Source organism: Hemiscyllium ocellatum, chromosome 2 (genome assembly GCF_020745735.1).
Source record: "Hemiscyllium ocellatum isolate sHemOce1 chromosome 2, sHemOce1.pat.X.cur, whole genome shotgun sequence".
Taxonomy (NCBI): Eukaryota; Metazoa; Chordata; class Chondrichthyes; order Orectolobiformes; family Hemiscylliidae; genus Hemiscyllium; species Hemiscyllium ocellatum.
The window spans coordinates 134,153,599-134,178,567 of NC_083402.1; the positions used below are offsets into that span (position 1 = coordinate 134,153,599).

Genomic DNA, 24,969 nt, shown 5'->3' on the forward strand with positions numbered 1-24,969 from the left:
AAAATACCTGGTTAGTTTTGAAGGCGGGATGACACTGAACACAAAAATGCTGGCTGTAAATCAGTTATCCCACCCGTCTCATTCGGATAATCGAGTTTGTTCTGTACTCGGCAATTCAGGGTAGGACTTATACACTTAATGCTGGGTCCTGGGGAATGTTGCCAACAAAGCGATCTTGGGTTGTAGGTTCATAGTTCCTTCAAAGTGGAGTCACAGGATATTGGCTAGGCCACTTTTGGAAAACTGCATTCAATCCTGGTTTCCCTTCTATAGGAAAGATGTTGTCAAACTTGAAAGAGTACAGAAAAGATTTACAAGGATGTTACCACGGTTGGAGGGTTTGAGCAATAGGGAAAAGCTGAATAGGCTGGGACTATTTTTACTGGAACATCGGAGGCTGAGGGTTGACCTTGTGTAGGTTTATAAAATGTTGATGGGCATAGATAGGGTGAATAGCCAAGCTCTTTTCCCCAGATTAGGAGAGTCCTAAACCAGAGGGCAGAGGTTTAAGGTGAGAGAGAAAAGATTTAAAAAGGACCTAAGGGGTGACTTTTTCACACAGACAGTGGTGCGTGTATGGAATGAGCTGCCAGAGGAAGAGGTGGATCCTAGTACAATTACAACATTTAAGTGAACAGGCAGGGTTTAGAGGGACATGGGCCAAATGCTGGCTTTTGAACTAGATTAATTTAGGATATCTGGTTGATATGGACAAGTTGGGTTGAAAGGTCTGTTTCTATGCTGTTCAACACCATAACTGATTCTCCATGTATTATGGCAACAAGAGTAGGTAACATGCTAGGAACTGCACAGCAGGTAACTCACCTCTTCACTTTCCACAGCTTATTCACCATCTACAAGACACATTGGATACTCCCCACTTGCTTGGATGAGTGCAGCTTCATCCACATTCAAGAAGCTTGCCAGTGTCCAGGTAAAAGTATTTGCTACTTTAGCCACACATCCAAAAACACCCACTCTCTCCACCTCCAAAGCTCAGCAGCAGCAGTGTGTAGCATCTCAAGATGAACTGCAGAAATTCACCGAAGATACCTTGGCAGCATCTTCCAAACCTATGATCACTGTCATCTAGAAGGACAGGATAGAAGAAAAATGGGAACACTACCACCTCCAAGTCACTCACTATCCTGGTTTGGAAATATATCACCATTCCTTTCATGTTGCTGTGTCAAAATCCTGAACCTCCCTCCCTGGATTGGAGAGAACTGGAAATTGTGAGTCGACCTAATGCAAATGAATAGAACCGGTTCAAGAAAACATTTGAATTGTTCATGAAAACTGCTCTCATTTCCTCCTACCATTCTGATTTTAATAGATAATAATGCAAAGGTAATACATACCAGTCTTTGGCACCTAGTCACAGGCCTTTAAGAAATAATTCACCCAGCATAATTTAACAAGCACACATTATTTATAAATGATATTTAAAGCCTGGACACCAGTTTATTCATAACTAATTATCAGCATAATTCAAAGAAGGGAAAGTGCTGGATATAAAGAAAGAACAGAATAGCGATTTGCTTTTTAACACTTTATTACCTTGTTGAAACTTCTTTTCTCTTCTTCTAGTTCTTGTATTATCTGCTTCTATTTCAGATCACTCTCTTTCATAAGTTTTCATTATGAACTAATTGTGTCTCAGATTTTCTCTGTCTTTCTAAATTCAGAAAAAAAATATTTGTCTCGTTTGTTTCACCTTCCTTCTCTCACGAGCAAAAAAAAAGAGCCGACTCTGGTATTTGCCAAAAGGTCACTCATCTAGTTTTTGTTTTGAAGCACCTTCAATCGTGCGTCTGATCAGGTCCTTCTTCTTATTGGTTAGCTTTGGATTTGGCCTGTAGCCATTTCCCGCAGCTTGTTTCTAGTGCAAGATTTACGTTCTTGTTAGTTAGAAGCAGGAGAGACATTTAGACTTCTTCGGCACAGCAACAGTAACACTACTAACCATGTTTCAACTTTTGCTCGTCGTCCTGGTGACTTGGACTGGATCCTGTCTTTGTGGTAACGTGCTTGTCTGGCCCATGGAAACCAGCCACTGGCTGAACGCAAAAAATATTATTGAAGAATTAATCGGAAAAGGTCATAATGTGACTGTCTTGCTAACCACAGCTTCAATCTTTGGAGTACATTATCAGCCAGCACGCATGAAGACAGAAATGCTGGAGGTTCCAAGTGGACCAGAAGACATAGAGGCAATGATCGATGTTATGCTGAAGTTGTGGATGTATGAGAAACCCTATCTATCTGCATGGGAGTTCTATGAAAGAATTAAAGTCATTATGTCCAATATGATCACCTCTAACAAGGAAATCCTCAATGCTGTGTTAGGGAATGCAGGATTATTGGACAAACTGAGACAATCAAAGTATGATATCATTCTTGCTGATCCAGTCGTTGTAGGAGGAGAACTGTTGGCTTTACAACTTGGGATTCCTTTTGTCTACACTCTAAGATTCTCACCAGCTTCTGCAATGGAGAGAAAGTGCGGTCAATTACCGAGTCCTCCTTCATATGTACCTGCTACTTTGTCAGAGCTTCCTAGTTCAATGACCTTTGCACAGCGAATTAACAACCTCCTCTCTTACAGCATTCAGGATTTGATCTTTTCCACATTTTGGGGACAATGGGATTCATATTTCAGTGAGATTTTAGGTAAGGATTTCAGTTTTATAAATGTTATGGGAGTGCATGAATAGAATTTTAATTTACAATATCATGAATATAAGAAAAATAGGACATTCTCTGACTTAACATGGGTATGAATTAGCAAATGGATTTGCAAGCAAGAAGCTTTTGTAAATGTAATTTGAAGTGTATGTATTTTAGTCTCGGCTTTTGTCTGCATTGGTTTTAACACAACAAAACAAAATCCAGGAATCAGATCTTGATTTTCCCAATTATAACCCATAACGTGATTATGATTCAGCTTTGCCTTGGAGAGAATCATGTCGCTGCAATGTTCTCTTTTTAGTGCAAGAAACGGTTTTGAAACAGAAACGCATTTTTGTTTATTCTTAACTAAACTTTTCAGTCCTTTACTTTTTCTCTCCACTGTTCGATGAAATGTTTGAAGTTTTAATCAAATTTTTGGAAGTTAATAGCTAAAACAAAGGTTTGTGAAGAAAAGGAAGAGCAATTATTCTTGAGCCATCATTTCTTCCCTCAGCACCAGGTTGAGAAAGGAGGGAGGAGGGGATGCAGTTTCATGCTACCGTGTCAGTTTGCATTACTGTTCAGACTTTTCACAATTTTGTTTAGGCTGGTGAAGGGTGAAATGTAGAAACCAGCATGAATTGAATCAGTGACTGATTAAACTTGTTGATGAATTTGTTGTCAGCTCATCAAGGGCCAGTTTGCTATTTTTGCAGGAATGCAAAGGATCCCTTCTGGATTTGGAACAAGTGGAAAGATATGACTGAACAATGGGAAACCAATTAAAGCCATGTAATTGAATTAGGTGGGCCTATAAAAGGATCCAAAGATAAGAGAAGGTATTGGCTGAACAGAATTATTTGAGCAAATTGTCTATGCATTCTTGGTCATGAATGATATGATGCTCCTGGGATTGTGGTGCCATCAAACGGGAGGGATGAGACTTGGTAAAATGGTGGCAATTCAGTAAAACTGCTGTGGATAGCTCTGCCTAACAGCCAAGGAATATTGGTGTTTTACACCTGTCCAACTTATATGGAGGAATTGCTAAAACCTTACAGAACACATATTCATTGACAATTTGGAGTGGGAAGGATGCCAAAAGGGAAAGGAGCGAACAAATAGCAGCAGCGATGACACTCCCTGGCAGCACCAGACGCATCAAAGGCCGCAGCAGTGGCCTCTCCTGAACCCCTGGGGGACCTGACGGACTCACAGGAATTAGCGGCAGCGATGGCAAGATTTACCACGAAGGTTGAGGCTGCAATGGCGAGACCCGTGCCCAGGTCCAACCCATCGCATCCATTCTGCAGAAGCATGAATGGGAGCTTCAGGGCCTCAGGGAGTGGATGGAGGAGAAGGAGGGTCGAACCACGGCCTTGGAAGTGGCAATCGAGTCCTCACCCGGTCGGATCTAGGTACTGGAGCGAGATCGATGTCTTCAAAATCGAGGTTGGAGGATGAATCTTTGGATTGTCAGGCTCCTGGAAGGTGAAGATGGTGGGCAGTCAGTCAGCTTCTTTGAACACTGACTGCCGCAGTTCTTGGGCCTTCAAATTGAGTCCAGTTGGCTGCAGATCAAAAGGGCCTATAGGGTCACAGTGCACAGGACCGGGCTGGTACAGCACCCCATCTGGTCCTAGTGCACTTCCTCACGTACAGGGACAAGCAAAGAGTGATAGAAGCTTCCAGGTTATTGGGGAAAGATCCACAGGCACTGCTGTGCAAGGGGTCAAAAATCATGTTTTTCCAGAATTTCTCAGCTGCTATAATTCAAAAGAGGAAGTCCTTCGATGAAGGTAAAAAGAGGCTGAGGATCCTGGGTATCCAGTATTCCATGGGGTACCCCACAGTGCTCCATTTCAGCCATGAGGACTCAGTTTATACATTTGACTCGGTGGATAAAGCCAAGAACTTTGTAGACACTTTAAAATAGAATGATTGGTCTGAAGAATACGGTTAATGTTCGTCCTCTCTTCTTTCGTTCCCTGCGTTTTCCCTTTTTTTTCTCTTTCCCTCATTTGAAAAAAACAAAAATCTTGGAATAAGTTGTTCCTGTTATATTTTTTATAACTAGATTTTATCATGGGAAATTTTGTAGGTGCCCTGTATTATTTTCCTTCTTAGTCACACGTAGGGGTGACATGGAGCCAGGAATGGGCGGAGTGATTATCCTGACTTTATCATCTTTTGCTAACTTAAGGATCATCTCCTTGTTTTTTTTTGCCTAAGGCTGGGGCAGAGTCCAGGCCTGAAGGAGGGGATGGGTAGGATGAGTGCACCCTATAGGCAGGGGAAAGAGTCTCCCATTTAAAGTTTTATATTTGATTTTCTTTGAAGTTTTTTGGTAGCAATAGTTGTTTGTAGTTTTTACATACAAAATTCTGTGACTGTATGAGTCTTCATTTACATGTGCTCGGCGCATTGCAAGCTGGGTTCTCCCTCCTAGGACACTTGCACCAATCAACCGCACCACGCCATGGCCCAACATTTCAACTCCCCCTCCCACTCTGCTGAGGATATGCAGGTCTTGGGCCTCCTCCACCACTGCTCCCTCACCACCCGACGCCTCAAGGAAGAACGCTTCATCTTCCACCTCGGAACACTTCACCAATGCGGACTTCACCAGTTTCCTCATTTCCCCTCCCCCCACCTTACCCCAATTCCAACCTTCTAGCTCAGCACCATCCTCATGACCTGCCTATCCACTCCACCCTCCTCTCTGACCTATCCCCACCTCCATCCACCTTTTGTACTCTTCACCACCTTCTCCCCAGCCCCACCCCTCTCCCATTTATCTCTCCACGCCAGAGGCTCCCTGCCTTCATTCCTGATGAAGGGCTTTTTGCCCAAAACGTCAATTTTCCTGCTCCTCAGATGCTGCCTGACCTGCTGTGCTTTTCCAACATCACTCTAACCTAGACTCTGATTTCCAGCATCTGCAGTCCTCACATTCGCCAAGGTTGATGCAAGGTCAGGTCCTGTCAATTACAAAGTTGTGTAGGTGAGGCAGTCCTGTTCAAACTTGTGGATCACCTGAAAGCTGTTACCTTGCAAAACAGGTAGGAGCAAAACATATCTGGCCCCTCAGAAGGCCTGTCAGACCCTGTAGGTTCTTCCCCCTCTGTCCAGTGTTGAGCAAACCTCAGTCTCAGTTGGATACAGTCTCAATACCATTACCGCTGGAAAAGAGGAGAAAGCTCTCCCGACCTGCTCCGGATGCAAGAGGCAGACTGTGGACCAGTAAGCACTGCACGTGTCAAGAGTCCATACCAGACGAACTGGATTTGGGGCGAAAACATTGGAGGAACAGCTGCAAGCCAAACACCAGGCCTACATCCCCAGACTTAGTGGGGAAGGGATGAAGTGAGTGGAATCAGGTTGACCTCGCTGACAGGTCATTGACCTGGGTCACTCAGGAAAGCCCTGGCTGACCAATATAACCAGGAGACTAGAATCTCTTCAGTTACGAAAAAAACATAAACGGTAGATTTAGAAACTCCTCAGTTAAAAAAAGAATCTCCTCAGTTCAGGGACTGACTCTGTGCTGGCTGGTGTTACAGTCAGTATGTTACTGTTAGTTTCTGCTTCCTTTTTTTATTGGAGGGGGAAACCTGATTTCTGAACTGGTTGAATTATTTAGCCAGTTTGTTAACTGGCATTCCTTTTTGTGAGGACTGATTGTTAAACTCCTGATGCACATAATGTGATTCAGGTGTAACTCAGTTCTCATTAGGGGATTGTTGTTTCATGGCTGGTTACAGCCTGTGTGTTACTCTTTTCACTTTTTGAGAAAAGGATAATGTTAATTTTGTGGTAGGGCTTAGCTCTTGGACTATAGTTTTCTTTGTTTTTTTTTGTATGTGTCTTCACTTTTTTTTTCTTGTTGTTTGGACTGTGTCCTTGTGGAAGACATACATTTTTACCAGAGAGCTGTCACTGTGGGGAGGCCTAGCCCTGGGACTGGGCCTCTGAAGATTGAACAGCTGTGTGTCTGTGCAGGGAGTTGAGCACTTGCTGTATCCGGGAGTTTAGGTGAAGACCTTTCCGTCAGGAGTGGAGCAAACCCCTGTGAGTTAACTGCACCTGTGCAATGTACTATGTTCCTGTGAGTGGGCCTGGTTTTCCAAGGCTGGACCAGGACTCCATGGAGACTGAATAATTGTGTGCTGTGGTATGTGCATTTGCTGCCTTCAGGAGTAGACTCTGCCCTTGGTTGTGGATTCTATTTCTGACAATGCACACTGTATACTGGAGTGGACTTTTCCTGGAAAAAAATTCTATATTTTGAAGACTGTATAGATTTGGACTGTGTACCAGAAAGGACTTTTTTTTTGGGTAATTGACTGTATTGTGGTGTTTCCTGGGTCTATCACCTGTACTGTCATGTGTGTCCCTGGGTCTGGCAGGCCTTGCTGGGAGGCTCGTGGGTCCTCCTGAAAGCTGTCACCCTGATGCCAGTTGCCCTGAGAGCCAGATGGTGGGTAGGCTGTCTGAGCACCGTCGTCCTGAGAAGGGGTAATCGGGACGGGACGGGTGTTTGAAATGTGTAAGAGCATCCGAGAGCCAGAAGGTGCGTTGAGGGGGGGGGGGGGAGCTGATATCCAGAAGGTTTGTGGGCTACACTACACGCTGTCGTCCCAGGGAAGGGGACGGGCTATCCTTGAGATGGCTGGAAGGTGTGCCAGGACAGCCCACTGGTCGGAGGTGCAATGGGGTGGGTGAGAGCCCAATGGTACGTAGGGGCAGACAGAGAACCAGAAAGTGGGTAGCCGTCCTCAGTGCTGTCACCCCAGGCAGTACCAGGGCGGGCTGTCCTAGAGGTGGTCGAAAGGTGTGCCAGGGCAAACCGAGAACTGGAAGGGGCATAGGGTGGACCGAGAGCCGTAAGGTGCGTGGGGCGGGCTGCCTTAGTGGCTGGAAGGTGGGATGGATGGGGGCTTGCTGTGTCTGTATTGTATGCACCGTTTATGTAACTGGATTGTCCTTTTATGTACAAATGTCATTGTCACTGTCTTCTAAATGTGAAACTGGGATTTGTGGTTTGTCCTCATCTCCCTGTAAACTGGTTGAACAGTAGGGTTTGGGGTCTGGCTTTGCGGTTCCTCTCCCTTGTAAAATTGCTGTTGTATATAGCTGTAAATGCTAAGTTTTTTTGTAAACTGTTTTGTAATTTGTTTAATTTAAAAAAAAATTTATAACCAGGAGACTAGAATCCCTTCAGTCATGCAAAAATATAAATGGTAGATTTAGAAAATCCTCAGTAAAAAAAATTAACCAGGAGAATCTCCTCCGTTTAGGGACTGACTCTGTGCTGGCTGGTGTTACAGTCGGTATGTTACTGTTAGTTTCTGCTTCCCTCTTTTTTTTTGGAGGGGGAAACCTGATTCCTGAACTGGCTGAATTATTTAGCCAGTTTGTTAACTGGCATTCCTCTTAGTGAGGACTGATTGTTAAACTCCTGATGCACATAATATCTGGACTCTGCACCAGAAAGGATTCTCTTTTTTTTGGTAATTAACTGTGTATTGTGGTGTTTGTTGGGTCGATCACCTGCACAGTCTTGTATGTCCCTGGGTCTGGCAGGCCTTACTGTGAGCTGGGAGGCTCATGGATCATCCTGAAAGCTGTCACCCCGAGAGCCGGAGGGTGGGTAGGCCACCCGGATACTAGTCGCCCTGAGAGCCAGATGGTGGGTAGGCCATTCTGAGCGCTATCGTCCCAAGAAGGGGTCATCGGGACGGGCTGTCCTAGAGGTGGTTGAAAGGTGCTGAGGGTGGTTAGTGAAGCCGGAAGGTGGGTTGGCTGTCCTGACCACTGTCACCCCGGGCAGATACCGGGGCGGGCAGCCCTAGAGGTGGTTGAAAGGTGTGTCAGGGCGGACCGAGAGCCAGAAGGTGGGTAGGGGGTGGGCTGCCTGCCTTAGAGTGGTCGGAAGATGGGATGGATGGGGGCTTGCTGGGTCTGTATTGTCTGCACTTTTGTATGTAACAGTATTGTCGCATGTACAAATGTCATTGTTGCTGTCTTTTATGTGGAACTGGGATTTGTGGTTTGTCCTCATCTCCCTTTAAACTGGTTGAACGGTAGGGTTTGGGGCCTGGCTTTGCTGCTCCTCTCCCTTGTAAAATTGCTGTTGTATACAGCTGTAAATGTTAACTGTTTTTGGTAAACTGTTTTGTAATTTGTTTAATAAAATATTATAACCAGGAGACTAGAATCTCTTCAGTCACGAAAAAAAATATAAAGGGTAGATTTAGAAACTCCTCAGTTCAAAAAAAAATTAACCAGAATAATCTCCTCTGATCAGGGACTGACTCTGTGCTGGCTGGCCACAGGCAATTTACTGTACACAAGTAAATAAAGGGTAACTTGGTGAGGGGATACCAGCCTCTGCAGTTATTTCGCGATGGTACTCGCAAACCTGAGTTTTTCTTATTTTAAAGGTAAATATAAGGTGTAACGTTGCAGATGCAATTTGATTGGTCAAACTATCGGATTTAAAGTGAAACACATTTTAGCCATCCACTATTATTAAAATGCAGCAAAAGAAAGAATTAGAATTATTTAACTATTACTTTTTCCAAAAGGAGTTATTGTATCTATTAATCAGTTAACTGTTCCAATACAGCAACATCCCATAAGTACACCCTGGGCACAATGCAAATTCAGAAAACAGCTTGGTTCACATGCAGCTCCTGTAGCAGGAAAAAAACTCCCAGCTTTTGGCTGTTACAGAGAGAGGGACAAAATAGCTTCCAGATCCTCAAGACCCCAACAGCATCTGCTGAAAACTAAAATTAAAAATCCTGGTTCTGTGGAAACCTGACCACTCCCATTCAGGGTGCTACTGTTGCTTTAGTTTTAAAGCCTCACAAATTATTTACTCTCTTGGCTCTGGTAGACTGTACGATACCCCTGCCTAAAAACCTCTCTTCAAAAAAAAAGGACAAAATACACCTCTTAAAGCCACAGTATCATCACAATCAACAAGTTCCCACCATTAGAAACATCTACAACTAGAGACCAGTGATGTAAAATTGTCACCAAGAAATCAAATTGGGAATTCAGAAGAAATGTGTTACCAAGGTTGAGGTGAGAATGTTAACACAATAGTGAGGTCTAGTTGAGGCAACAAATAAAAATTCCCTTTTAAGGAAAATCTAATGAAGTAAAAGAGCAATAAATATATATTGTTATGAGTTGGATAAAGATTGGTGAGGAGATTTGAATGGATTATAAATGTCAACATGGAATACTTATGCTAACTGTTCAGTTTTTATGCTGTATTTTCTAATTTTCTTTTCACTATCCCCTAATTTATATTAGGCAAAGCATGTAGCTAAGTTCTTTCAACCAAAGAAATTTTTAACTTTTTGCTGTGACTTAGATGCAATTTAAAAAGTTATTATAAAAGAAAGCAAAAACAAAACCTGGCTTAGAAAAGATGCTTTGATTTAAAAAGCACTTGGAAAAAGCATGCAATGACATCACAAAAAAAATTTGATTTTTGTTAAATCTGCAAAGCTAGTTTAAGGAGAGCCTTCAAGTACAATTGCAGCAATTCAACAATTCTAGCAAGGCAGGCAGAATCAGTCAATAACTCTGATAACCAGACAACCAACCGAATAGGAGGGGGAAATTAGTACTGCAGATGCTGGAGATCAGAGTCAAAATGTGTAGTGCTGAAAAAGCATATCCTGCTCCTCCGATGTTGCCTGGCTAAATGTACTTTTCCAGCACCAGACTTTTCAACAAACAGAATAGAATCCAGCGTCTGGTATTATATGGCATCCTCTGTGTTACCTCAAAACTGAGCTGGAGCCTGCAATATGAAGCACAAAATCAGGTGCAAAGTACTTTTGTTTTATTCATGAGAGGGATGTGGATGCTGCTGGCCATGTTAGCATTTATGACCACTCCTGGGGTCTTGGAGAAGGGAGTGGTGAGCTGCTGCCTTTAGTGGCAGCAGTCAATGGTGTGCAGAAGCACCTACGCTACCTTTTTTTTTAAATTCACTCATGGATCGTGAGTATCGCTGGCTGGGCCAGTATACATTGCCCATCCCTAGTTGTCCTTGAGAAGATGGTGATGCATTGTCTCATTAGAGTCATAGATGTCTGAGCACAGAAAAAGAACCTTCAGCCCATAGTGTCTGTACTGGTCAAAAGCAACTACAGTACCTAACTATTCTAATCCCATCTTTCAGCTCTTGACCCATATCTAGGGGAACCAATGGCCTAGTGTTATTATTGCTGGACTGTTAATCGCAAAACCCAGGTAATGTTCTGGGGACCAGGGATTGAATCCTGGCATGGCAGATGGTGGAATTTGATTCATCGTCAGCATTACGTTCTTATTTCTAGATTTTTATTGAAATCAATGTCAATTGTCAAATGAGATTTTCTGTTTACTAATGACCTTTCGGCACAGAAACTGCCATCCTTGCCTGGTCTGGTCTACATGTGACTCCAGACCCATAGCAATGTGGTTGACCCTTAACTGCCCTCTGGGGACCAGTTAGGGATGGGCAATAAATGCCAGTCTAGACAGCAATGCCCTAATTCCATGAATGAATTTTATAAAATCTAAAATGTCTTGGCATTGCAGGTGTACATCTGAATACTTAATGGGTTATGAGGGTTTCTGTGTATACCATCCTTACAGACAGTGTGTTCCAGATTCCCACTGCCCTCTGAGTAAATATTTTCCTCCTATTGCCTCGAAACCTCCTATTGCTTACCTTTAATCAATATCTTCAGTCATTGATCCTTCCAACAAGGGAAAAGGTTCTTTCCTGGCTATCCAGCTTATGTCACTCATAATTTTCTCCATTGTAATCATGTTCACCCATATTCACCTCTGCTCCAAGGCAGTCAACCCCAGTTTATCCAATCTCTCTTCATAACTAAAACACTCCAGTTCAGGCAACATCCCAGTAAATCATATTGAACCAATGTAGTCGTGTGCTGTCAATAGATCCACATGTTGTTGATGAGGGATTTTAATCCAACAACACTGAAGAAATGGGTGAAAACGTTCCTCCTCATTTCAGTCATAAATGGAATACTCCACACTCTTAGATTGTGAGCCTAGGTACTTGACTCTCCTGCCATCGGGCACATTCTGCCTGCATTTACCCTGTCTTGTCATGCTAGAAATTTATATCTCCCTCATTCCTCTGAACACCAGTAAATACAATCCTAACTGATTCAACCTCTCCTTATATGTCACACCCCATATCCTAGGAATCTGTCCAGAAAACCTTTGCTGCGTTCCCTCTACATCAAGAATATGCTCAGAAAGAGGCTAAACTGTACACAATATTTCAGGTGTGGTCTCACTAGTTTGTTTGTGAATTGAATACAATTCTGTTTCAGCTATTGGCTCATGGGTGTCCAGTTTTGAGTTACTAGATCCGTTCAAAGTCTCTCCCATTAAGCACAGTGGTAATAACATATCCATTCAATGGTAGATATAACCTCAGCAGGAAGATGGGACTTCATCTCCACAAGGACTGTGCAGTTGTTACCCCTACCAATACTCGCATGGATTGATGTATCTGTGACATGTCAATTGATGAGAATCAAGTAAAATAGATTTCTTTCCCTCTTGTTAGTTCCCTCACTTGCCACAGAGTTAATCTAGTCTTTAGTGTTATGTCCCTTGCACTCCAACAACTCCGTCAGTAATGGTGATACTAAGTCACTGTTGGTGATAGAATATGCTCTGGCATTCAATGCCTATACCCTTAGCCCTCAACGCCCCCTGCAAGTGATGTTCAACATGGAGCAGTATGATACGTGAGCAGAGGGAGCATGGCAAATGATAATCAACAGGAGGAGTCCTTACCCACGTTTGACCTGATATCAGGAGATTCCACAAGGTGTACAGTTAATACTGAAGACTCCAAAAGCAATTCCTTCCCAACTCTGCTGTCACTTCTGGTAGGTCTGTCCTGCTGATAAGACAGAATATACCGAGGGATGATGACAGTGATTTAAAGGGGGCGTTATGATTCTGTATGTCTGTGAGACATTTGCTTGGCTAGTATGTGGTTTGTCAATTTTGATCCATGCCATTAGACATTAATGAGGAAGATCTTCAAGAATTGACATGACTATATTTGCTTAAGTCAATGTCAGGTGGTCAGTCCCATTTCATTCTATTCTGTAGACTTTGGCCATTGTAATTTAAGGACAGGGCCAATATTGAGGGTAGAGATACATTTGGATGGAGAGAACAAAATCAAATGTTTTACCCATGTAATTTTGGTGTATTGCACGTGTGAGACCCCTCAGCATTTACTTTTACACCAGATTTTACAGAGTCTGAACAACAAATATGCCAGACATTCCAGCCAATAACTCATTTGTGAATCTTTCATGGCTTAATTTTAACTGCGAATCTTATGGAAGAAAATTCTCTAGTACAAGTTACTATTAGGAGTTAAAACACAGCCCTCTCAAAATGATTGATCACTATCGCTCTCTAAACAATGTCGGTGCAGGAATGTTCACAATCGTCTGGTCACAGTTTCTCGTGAAACAACATTCAACGTTCTTTTGGACAATGTTTTAGAGGAAGGAATGCTGACGTGTCAATTTTGAAAACATTAAATTCGTTTAATGCTAAATGAAAAAATGCTTGAGCAGTTCTGTTAAAGCCATGTTAGTAAATCGTCCTATGGCTGTATGGCAATCAAGTATATTTGCTGATACTCTTAAATTCACATTTAAACTAACTTATAACATCTTTTGACCAACCTGTTGGTGTTCCTTGGTGTCAGGCTCAGACTCAACCAACTTTATCCCCGCTATAGAATCAAAGTCCCTCAAAGTCTGGTGTAGCATTCACTCTATTTCCCTTGAGAACATTGTGAATGCAAATCTTGTTCTGGACACTGTACACTTACCGAAACAAATTGCAAAGTTAGGTCTAGGGCTGCCTGCTTAAGAATGTTTTGAATGGTCTGGCCTAGACTGTAACAGATTGAGGGCTCTTTGCAGGATTTTACGCAGCGAGTGATAAGTGCTAGTGTCTTTATTTCTGGTGTTAGTTTGGTTGGGTAGACAAAGCTTGAGATAGTAATGGCTCTTTCAGTCACCAAAAATTTTCTGGATGCAGATGAGGTGACTTTGGAGGTTTTGCAATGAGTGAATAAGACCAAGTCGCAAGAATTAGCACAGAAGCTGGAATTGGACCTGCCTGCTTCTATGAGGAAAGGAAAGATAATTACAGCAGTAGCCCAACATTTAAACTTGCTGGAGAAACCATCAGAATCGATAGAGATGACAACAATTCAATTGCAAATGAAGCAGCTTGAGTTAGAGGCGAGAGGTAAGGAAAGGGCAGCAGAAATGAAATAGTTTGAGTTACGATTAAAAGCAGAACAGAGAGAAGAAGAGAGCAGCAGAAGACAGAGAACAAGACAGAGCTTTTGAACTTCAAAAACTAACACTTATAAAGGAAAATCAGTATAAAAGGCTGAGGAAAGGCTGAGTGAGGAAGAAAGTGAGGATGAGCAAGCCCCTGGTAGTCAGAAGCCTAATGAGAAACTTTAAGTATGTTCAAGCATTGCCTAAATTTGATGAGAAGGATGTGGAAGCCTTTTTCATCTCATTTGAAAAGGTGGCTAAACAAATGCAGTGGCCAGTGGCAATGTCGGTTTTGTTGATCCAATGAAATTTGAAGGTAGGGCCAGTGAGGTATTCACATTCCTATCAGAGGAGGTATCTGGGGAGTATCAGGAGGTGAAAAAAGCCATGTTAAGTGCATATGAGCTTGTACTAGAAGCCTATAGACGATGTTTTAGGAATCTAAGGTGGGGTCCTGGTCAAACCTATGTTGAGTTTGAAAGGATCAAACAGAGTAATTTTGAGAGCTAGATAAGAGCTTTTAAAAATTGAGCAAACTGATGATGCCCTTAGGTAATATTTTGGAGGAATTCAAAAATTCACAGCCCAAAGTAGTGCAAACTCATGTGGAAGAGCAGAGAGTTAAAACAGCCAAGGTTAGCAGCTGAAGGGGCTGATGATTATGAGCTGGTTCATAAAACTCGGTTTGGCTTCCAGAATCAGTTTCAGTCCATGAGGGATAGAAATTGGGGCAAAGAGATATCCTCAAATGGAAAGGGAAAGGTAGATCTCAGTGAAGATCATAAGGAGAACTTACCACAGAGTAAAAAAGAAACCCTCGAGGGGGACAAAGACATTAAAAATTCCAGTGTTTTCATTGTAATAAAGTGGGCCACACAAAATCACAATGTTTGGTGGAAAGCCAGATGTAGGAAAACCAGACAAGCCTGGAAGTTTTGTTGGACTAGTAACAAAAGACACAAGGGAAGTTAGACAACAGCCTCAGAGTGTACAGGATGATCAGAGGTTGATTAAGGAGCAAATGCTAGATCTGCTTAAAAAATATACCTGCAAGGGTAAAGTTTATTCACACAGGCCAGGAGTAATGGGTAAGGAGGTTACAATATTAAGGGAGACAGGATCCTCTTAGTCTGTAAAGCTGAAGGATGAGGAAGTATGCACTCCTGAGGAATTATTGCCAGAAAAGGAACTGGTAAGAGGAATTCATGGTGAGACAAAAAGTGCTCAGTTATGTAAAGTGAGAATCCAGAGAAGAGTGGAGAATTTGTGATAAGAGTACTGGACAAACTGTCAGCTCCAGGAATACAATTTGCCTTCTCCCAGAGTGCTTCAGAGAACATCTCCGGGACACCCGCACCAATCAACCCCACCACTCCATGGCCGAACATTTCAACTCCCCCTTCCACTCTTCTTAGGGCATGCAAGTCCTGGGCCTCCTCCTTCACTGCTCCCTCACCACCTGACACCTGGAGGAAGAATGCCTTATTTCCGCCTCGGGACCCTTCAACTGCAGGGCACCAATGTGAACTTCATCAGTTTCCTCATTTCCCCTCCCCCCACCTTACCCCAGTTCCAACCTTCCAGCTCAGCACCGTCCTGATGACCTGTCCCACTGGTCAATCTTCATTCCCACCTATCTGCTCCATCCTCCTCTCTAACCTATCACCTTTACCCCCAGTTATTGCACTCTCAGCTACCTCACCCCCACCCCCTCCCATTTATCTCTACACCCCCGAAGGTCCCAGCCTCATTCCTGATGAAGGGCTCCTGCCAAAATGTTGATTTTCCTGCTCCTCGGATGCTGCCTGAACTGCTGTGCTTATCCAGCCCCACACTCCCGTGCTACCTACTCTAGTTGAAAAACTAGTGGAGACGCAAACAACTGAAGACTTGGAGAATGTTTATCCAGGAAGTTTCTCTGATTGTGTGATTACAAGATCATAGAGGCAAAAGTTGAAGCAGGAGAGATCAAAAGGCACAGATAAGTAAGCTGACATAGTGTTATCCGAAACTTACTTTGATCAGATAAGTGGGACAGTGCAGGAGTAAATAGGTAAACATGCCAGTGTATTTAGCTCTGCTAAGCTGATTGAATTACAGCAGAAAGACCAGGAGTCAAAACAGGTTTATCAAAAGGCATTTACTGTACTGAGAAAGAAAGTGAATGCATTCCTGTGTGTTGTTATTTAACAAATGATGTCTTAATGAGGAAATGGAGACCATCACACATTCAAGCAGACGAGAAATGGGCAGTTCACCAAATTGTTTTGCCAGTCGGGTATAGAAAGGAGGTGTTGCGAGTGGCACATGAGCTACCACTTGAAGGTCATTTAGGGGTGAGGAAAACACAGGCTAAAATACAATGACATTTTTACTAGCCTAGACTACACAAAAATGTCGTTGAATTTTGCCAGACGTGTCAGCTAATTGGAAAACCACAGGCAGTAATAAAACCTGTACTTTTAATACCTATTCCAGCATTTGAGGAATCTTTCACAAGAGTCTTGATTGGTTGCGTAGGTCTGAAAATGTGTTGCTGGAAAAGCGAAGCAGGTCAGGCAGCATCCAAGGAACAGGAAATTCTATGTTTCGGGCATAAGCCCTTCTTCAGAAATGAGGAAAGTGTGTCCAGCAGGCCAAGATAAAAGGTAGGAGGGAGGGGCGATGGAGATGCGATAGGTGGAAGGAGGTCAAGGTGAGGGTGATAGGCCGGAGTGGGGTGGGGGCAGAGTGATCAGGAAGAAGATTGTAGGTTAGGAGGGCGGTGCTGAGTTCGAGGGATTTGACTGAGACAAGGTGGGGGGAGGGGAAATGAGGAAACTGGAGAAATCTGAGTTCAGAGGCAAGGTGGGCGCAGGTCCCCTACCTCAAACAAAAAGTGGGAATAAGTATTTATTAACAATAATGGATGCGTCGACTAGATTTCCAGAAGCAATCCCATTATGTAACATCACAGCTGAAAGGGTTGTTGAAGAATTGCTTAAATTTTTTACTAGATAGGGACTACCAATAGCATACTTTGGATGCTGCCTGAACTGCTGTGCTCTTCTAGCACCACTAATCCAGAAACTACCAAGGATCAAACTTCACATCCAAACTATTCAAGGAGGTTATGGATAACTTGGGAATAAAGCAAATCAAATATACTGTGTACCATCTGGAATCACAGGGAGCGTAGAGAGATGGGATCAAACACTGAAGACCATGTTAAGGGCTTATGGTCAGGATTATCCAGATGATTGGGATAAGGGAGTTCCGTTTGTACTTTTTGTGATCAGAGATGCACCGAATGAATTGAGCAAATTCAGTCCATTTGAATTAATTTTTGGGCATGAAGTAAGAAGCCCATTAAAACTGGTTAAGGAGAAATTAATAAGTCAGAATTCAGAGACCACCCATTTGGACTATGTGTCAAATTTTAGAGAATAATTAAATAGAGCTAGTGAGCAGGCATTTAAAATTATCACAGCGTATAATGAAACAAGAAGCAGATAAGAAATCACAAATTCACAATTTTGCAATTGGGGATAAGGTATTGGCATTACTTCCAGTAACAGGTGAGCCTTTAGAAGCGAGGTTTAGTGGATCATATCAAATTGAGAGAGGTGAAGTACTTGATAAGGACTCCAGACAGGAAGCAATCTCAGTGTGTCACGTGAATATACTCAAAAGGTATTTTGATAGGGGAGGAAAGCAAGAGGAGAAGCACGGAAGGAAGAACTAGGCTCAGAGGATTCTGAACTGGACTTTACTCAAATCAAATTGGACAATGAGGAAGTTGTCAAAAATTGGGATAAATTCTTGAGTTAAATTCCACAAGAAAATCAAAATGACCTGAAAGAGTTATTATTACTATCACATGGGGAGATATGCGGTAATAAACTGGGAAGTACGAACCTAATTGTGCAGGTTGTAGGTATAGGAGATGCTGTTCCCATTAAGCAACATCCTTATAGGCATAACCCTCTAAAGTTGGCACAGGTTCAGAAGGAGATAGAGCACATGCTCCAAGATGGCATAATCAAAGTGAGTTACAGTGACTGGAGCTCACCTGTAGTCATGGTGCCAAAACCAGATGGTACTCAATGGTTATGTGTGGATTGTCGCAAAGTCAACGCTGTTACAAAGACTGATGCATATCCAAATCCATGGCTGGAGGACTGTGTTGAAAAGTGGGACAAGCAACTTACATTTCTCAGTTGGACGTGCTCAGGGGCTACTGGCAAGTACCTCTGTCAGAGACAGCAAAGGTAATTTCAGCTTCCGTAACACCAAATGGACTATATCAGTTCAAAGTCATGCCATTTGTTATGAAAAATGCTCTAGCCACATTTCAGAGACTGACTAATAAGGTCATTATCAGATTACCCAACTGTGTGGTGTACATTGATGACCTGGTGATTTTTAGTCACTCGGGGAAGGAACATTTACACCATTTATCAGACTTGTTCGAACAACTTCAGAAGGCAGGCTTGGTGGTAAACCTACAGTTCCTGGGGTTGAGTGGATTTTACCGAACGTTTGAGCTGAACTTTAGTAGTGTGTCCGCTCCACCCACCGAATTGTTTAAAAAAGGGAACGAAGTTTCAGCGGACAGCAGACCATCAAAAGGCATTTGACAGCCTAAAAACTGTGCAAACCATTGCCCCAATATTAGCCACACCAGAATATACAAAGCCTTTCAAGGTGGCTATCGATGCCAGTGATGTGGGTGTTGGTGCGGTGCTCCTGCAGGAGGGTGACTAAGGGATAGAAAGACCCAGCAGATATTTTTCCAGGAAGTTCAACATTCAACAGAAATATTTAACAGTGGAGAAAGAGAGTTTAAGCTTGGTATTGGCATTACAATATTTCAGTATTTACACTTCCAGCAATGCATCTGAGATAATCGCTGATCACAACCCATTGACATTTGTGGAAAAATTTAAGGACAAAACTACCAGACTGTTTAAATGGAGTTGTTGTTGCAGCCATTCAATTTGACAATTGCGCATGTGGCAGGTTGTGAAAACATGATAGCCGATGCATTATCGAGACTTGAGTGAGATATGGGAGGCGTTTGGTGGTGGGCGTGCCATGGTCTGAATTTGCATGGGGTTGTGCATATTTGCATGGGGTTGTGCATGTTTGCATGTTCATAGTTGAACTGAATTGAATTTATTGTCACATGTACCAAGGCACAGGTAAAAGCTTTATCTAGCAAGCAATACAGGCAGATCATAGTCAAGTAGTGTAGATAAGTAAATAATAGGTAAACAGTGGCAAAAACAAAAGCACATTATGTGCAGGCAAATGGTAGAGTTTGAGTCCATTCAGATTACTAATCGGGTTTTGAAGGGTTAAAAATGGAGCCATCTTTTGGTATTGATGGTTCATTTTTTTTAAGGGGGGAGGTGTCACAAAGCTAGTCCCTTTTTTCTAAAAACTATTCCCTGGCTCAAGGAGTCATAGTCATAGACCCTTCGGTCCAACCTGTCCATGTCGACCAGATGTCCCAACCCAATCTAGTCCCACCTGCCAGCACCCGGCCCATATCCCTCCAAACTCTTCCTATTCATATACCCATCCAAATGCCTCTGAAATGCTGCAATTGTACCAGCTTTCATTACTTCCTCTGGCAGCTCATTCCAAACACGTACTGCCATCTGTGTGAAAACGATGTGCCTCAGGGTTCTTTTATATCTTTCCCCTCTCACCCTAAACCTATGCCCTCTAGTTCTGGCCTTGCTGACCCCAGGGCAAAGATTTTGTCTATTTGCCCTATCCATGCCCTTCATAATTTTGTAAACCTCTAAGATCACCCCTCAGCCTCCGACGCGTCAGGGAAAACAACCTCAGCCTTTTTCATCCTCTCCCTATTGCTCAAATCCTCCAACCATGGCAACATCCTTGTAAATCTTTTCTGAACCTTTTCAAGTTTCACAACTTCTTTCCGATAGGAAGGAGACCAGAATTGCACACAATATTCCAACAGTGCCCTAACCAATGCCCTGTACAGCCGCAGAATGACCTCCCAACTCTTGTACTCAATACTCTGATCGATTTTTAAAAAAAAGCATACTAAGCGCCTTCTTCACTATCCTATCTACCTGCGATTCCACTTTCAAGGAGCTATGAACCTGCACTCCAAGGTCTCTTTGTTCAGCAACGCTCCCTAGGACCTTATCATTAAGTGTATAAGTCCTGCTAAGATTTGATTTCCCAAAATGCAGCACCTTGCATTTATCTGAATTAAACTCCATCTGCCACTTATCAGTCCATTGGCCCATCTGATCAAGATCCTGTTGTAATCTGCGGTAACCTTATTCGCTGTCCACTACACCTCTAATTTTGGTGTCATCTGCAAACTTACTAACTGTACCTCTTATGCTCACATCCAAATCATTTATATAAATGACAAAAAGTAGAGGACCCAGCACCAATCCTTGCGGCACTCCACTGGTCACAGGCCTCCAGTCTGAAACACAACCTTCCACCACCACGCTCTGTCTTACACCTTTGAGCCAGTTCTGTATCCAAATGGCTAGTTTGCCCTGTATTCCATGAGATCTAACTTTGCTAATCAGTCTCCCATGGGGAACCTTGTCAAACGCTTTACTGAAGTCCATATAGATCACATCTGCTGCTCTACCCTCATCAATCCTCTTTATTACTACTTCAAAACACTCAATCAAGTTTGTGAGACATGATTTCCCATGCACAAAGCCATGTTGACTATACCTAATCAGTCCTTGCCTTTCCAAATACATGTATGTTCTGTCCCTCAGGATTCCCTCCAACAACTTGCCCACCACTGAGGTCAGGCTCACTGGTCTATAGTTCCCTGGGTTGTCCTTACCACCTTTCTTAAACAGTGGCACCAAGTTAGCTAATCTCCAGTCTTCCGGCACCTCACCTGTGACTATCATTGATATAAATATCTCAGCAAGAGGCCCAGCAATCACTTCACTAGCTTCCCACGGAGTTCTAGGGTACACCTGATCAGGTCCTGGGGATTTATCCACTTTTATGCGTTTCAAGATATCAGCACATCCTCCCCTGGAATCTGGACATTTTTCAAGATGTCACCATCTATTTCCCTACATTCTATATCTTCCATATCCTTTTCCACAGTAAATAATGATGCAAAATACTTGTTTAGTATCTCCCCCATTTTCTGCGGCTCCACACAAAGGTCAACTTGCTGATCTTTAAGGGGCCCTATTCTCTCCCTAGTTACCCTTTTGTCCTTAATGTATTTGTAAAAACCCTTTGGATTCTCCTTAGTTCTATTTGCCAAAGCTATCTCATGTCCCCTTTTTTGCCCTCCTGATTTCCCTCTTAAGTATACTCCTACTGCCTTTATACTCTTCTAAGGATTCACTTGATGTATCCTGTCTATACCTGACATATGCTTCCTTCTTTTCCTTAACCAAACCCTATACCTACCAGCCTTTCCTTTCACCCTAATAAGAATATACTTTCTCTGGATTCTCATTATCTAATTTCTGAAGGCTTCCCATTTTCCAGCTGTCCCTTTACCTGTGAACATTTGCTCCCAATCAGCTTTTGAAAGTTCTTGCCTAATACCGTCAAAATTGGCCTTTCTCCAATTTAGAACTTCAACTTTTAGATCTGGTCTATCCTTTTCCATCACTATTTTAAATCTAATAGAATTATGGTTGCTGGCCCCAAAGTGCTCCCCTATTGACACCGCAGTCATCTGCCCTGGTTTACTTCCCAAGTGTAGGTCAAGTTTTGCACCTTCTCTAGTAGGTAAATCCACAGACTGAATCAGAAAATTTTCTTGTACACACTTAACAAATTCCTCTCCATCTAAACCGTTAACACTATGGCAGTCCCAGTCTATGTTTGGAAAATTAAAATCCCCTACCATAACCACCCTATTATTCTTACAGATAGCTGAGATCTCCTTACAAATTTGTTTCTCAATCTCCCTCTGACTATTCGGGGGTCTATAATACAATCCCAATAAGGTGTTCATCCCTTTCTTATTTCTCAGTTCCACCCAAATAACTTCCCTGGATGTATTTCTGGGAATATCCTCCCTCAGCACAGCTGTAATGTTATCCCTTATCAAAAACGCCACTCCCCCTCCTCTCTTGCCTCCCTTTCTATCCCTCCTGGATTTATACTGGGTTTTAAAGGGAGTTTGCTTCTTGGGACTGTTGTGTGTATTCGGAACAGCATAATTAAGTCCAGCTGGATAGATTGAGTTCTGTAGGGGTTCTTTATTCTGTTCTTTGTGTTTCATTGCATAATTTTGTGAATAATGTTTTTGCTTGTTTTAAAACCCAGTAGTTAACCTAGCTATCTTACTCCGAGTAATTTTCACTGTACACTTACTGAAACAAATTGCAAAGTTAGGTCTAAGGCTGCCTGCTTAAGTGTGTTTTGAATGATCTGGCCTAGGCCATAACAACACTTAAGCACATATTCCAATAGTCCCTCATTTGATTATCATATTGTGGTGAATTGTTAAGGCAAAACCTCATCTCCTTGTAAGTATATTTTTAAACAACTCCAGAGCAGTTATCAGAGAAGAATAGCAGTTCACTGTGGTGCCCTGGCCAATATTTATCCTATGAAGAGAAAGTGAGGACTGCAGATGCTGGAGATCAGAGCTGAAAATGTGTTGCTGGAAAAGCGCAGCAGGTCAGGCAGCATCCAAGGAGCAGGAGAATCGATGTTACGAGCGTAAGCCCTTCTTCAGGAATATTTATCCTATGTCTGACATTGTAAAATGGCTTATCTGGTCATTAATCCATCATTATTTGTGGGACCTTGCCATAGGCTAATTGGTTGCCACATTACAATTGTAAATACACAATAAATGTACTTTAAAGGCTGTAAAGCTTTTCTGGACATCCCAAGTTCTTGAAACACACATTATTCCCATATATGAGTTCAAATAGCAGGAGGTACTGGCGTACTGCCAATCCCATTCACTGAGTAGTAATCTAGAACACTAGACTAATGTTCTGGAACATGGCTTTGAATCTCACCATGGCAGGTGGTGAAGTTTGAATTCAATAAGATCTGGATGGTGACTGCAAGAACCACTGTCAATTTTCATAAAAATCCACCTGGTTCAGGAACGCTTTTTCAGGATGGAAATCTGGCCTATTTGTGACTTCAGATCTGCAGTAATGTGGTTGCCTCTTAACTTTCCTCTACATTCTCCAGAGCAAGCCAACTCCATTTTGGCACCATCCAATTGGCTGGTCATGCTTTGCGGACAGCCTGAGTCACAGTTGGCTCTGTATTAGCATCAAGCTCTTTGTGCTTAAGGAGAGCATCTCTGCTGCTTTATGACCAGAGGGCATGGTCCATGCTGTTGAAAAGGTGTAGGAGATGTCTCGAGCACTGCATGACATAAAAGCAACTGATTAACTGACTTACCAATCAGGGACTGGCTTTCATAGTGCTGCTCTAAGACTGGAGGATATCCATGGGGTAACCGTCTGGTTTCCAGTGCCAAAACAGTACACAGCACAAATTGGAGGTACAATACCTCATCTTCCGCCTGGGCAGACTACTGCCCAGAGGACTCAACATTGAGTTCCCCAATTTCAAATAACTTTGCACCCCATTCCCCAACTCCCTTCCTAGCCAATCCCCCTCCCTTCCACTGCTCCCTGCCACCAACTGGATTTATTCTTCCCATTGACCAACCAGGTCATATCCTCTACCTATCACCATTTCATTACCCTGCCCCTGCCACTCACTTCATCTGCAACTCCCCTTCAACCAACCACCCGCAGTCCTGAAGAAGCGTTCCACCTGGAGCATTGACTTCTCCATCTCCTGATGCTGCCTGGCTTGCTTCCAGCCTACTGCCTGTCTACAACAGAATCATTCCGTACAGAAGGGGGCATTCAGCTGATGATGGCTACACAGTCTTTCGGATAGAGCTTCTAATTAATCCTACTGATGGTGGAATTACCGAGCTCAGCAGTAAGAATATGTGGCAAAAAGGCGTAATAATTGATATTGCAAGTCTTATCAGTACTGTTAATGTTTTGGGTCTGGTTTCCCTTCCTCACCAGACCAGAAATATTAACTTTGATTTCACTTCTCAGATGCTGCCAGACCTGCTGAGTTTTTCCAGCAACTTCTGTTTTTGTTTCTGATTTACAGCATCCGCAGTTATTTCTGTTTTTTTTTTCAGTACTGTTATTTGCAAACTAATTGGTTAATTTAGCTTGCATTATCAAATGGTGAAATGAAGAATGAAGCTTCCCTTTCTACTGACAGATCCATAATTCGCTTTTTGTTGTTAGATATTCATTCATACACATAGCAAGCAAACAATAGTAATGACAGATCTTCTTCAAAGCTTGAAGTCCCGTATTATTTAGCTTTTGTAGTATTTTTTCACCTAAAAAACATTGAATGGCTATGATAGTTTCTTCCTGCTGCAAATTTGGCTATTCGTCTATTTTTTTTAAATTTGTGCAAGATACCACTTTTACATGGCTCAGAGTTCTTTTGAAATGGACATGAAGTGATTCACAAAATTGGCCTTCACTGATTGTATTGTTGTAATACAGGAGAGTACAATAAATATAAGAAATATACCATAATTATGTTTGATTATTTCCAAGAAAGATGAAGCACTTGATTAATGTGATGTTTTCTGTGTCCAGTATTTGCACCTGCATGAAATTTTCTACTGCTTTTGTGAGTAAAAAGTGAGGTCTGTAGATGCTGGAGATCAGAGCTGAAAATGTGTTGCTGGTTAAAGCACAGCAGGTTAGGCAGCATCCAAGGAACAGGAAATTCGACGTTTCGGGCCAGAGCCCTTCTTCATTCATTCCTGCCTAACCTGCTGTGCTTTAACCAGCAACACATTTTCAGTACTGCTTTTGTGATCCTTCTACAATTAAACCTTCAATATATTACCAAATAATAATAA

At 42.6% G+C, this 24,969-nt stretch overlaps 2 protein-coding genes across 2 annotated transcripts in view; one reads left to right on the forward strand and one right to left on the reverse strand.

Moving 5' to 3' along the window:
* LOC132829033 (ciliary microtubule inner protein 2B-like) overlaps positions 1-1,630 on the reverse strand; it is a 37,495-nt gene extending 35,865 nt beyond the window's left edge. Inside the window, exon 1 of the transcript XR_009646193.1 lies at positions 1,561-1,630. The gene's annotated coding sequence lies outside the window, so the exon portion shown is untranslated. The remainder of the gene's footprint in view (positions 1-1,560) is intronic.
* Positions 1,631-1,904: 274 nt separating this feature from the next.
* The window catches only part of LOC132825160 (UDP-glucuronosyltransferase 2A1-like), a 113,306-nt gene continuing 90,241 nt past the window's right edge, over positions 1,905-24,969 (forward strand). The window contains exon 1 of the mRNA XM_060840220.1: positions 1,905-2,673. Coding sequence (XP_060696203.1) covers positions 1,968-2,673 — 706 coding nt within the window. The 5' untranslated portion in view covers positions 1,905-1,967. The remainder of the gene's footprint in view (positions 2,674-24,969) is intronic.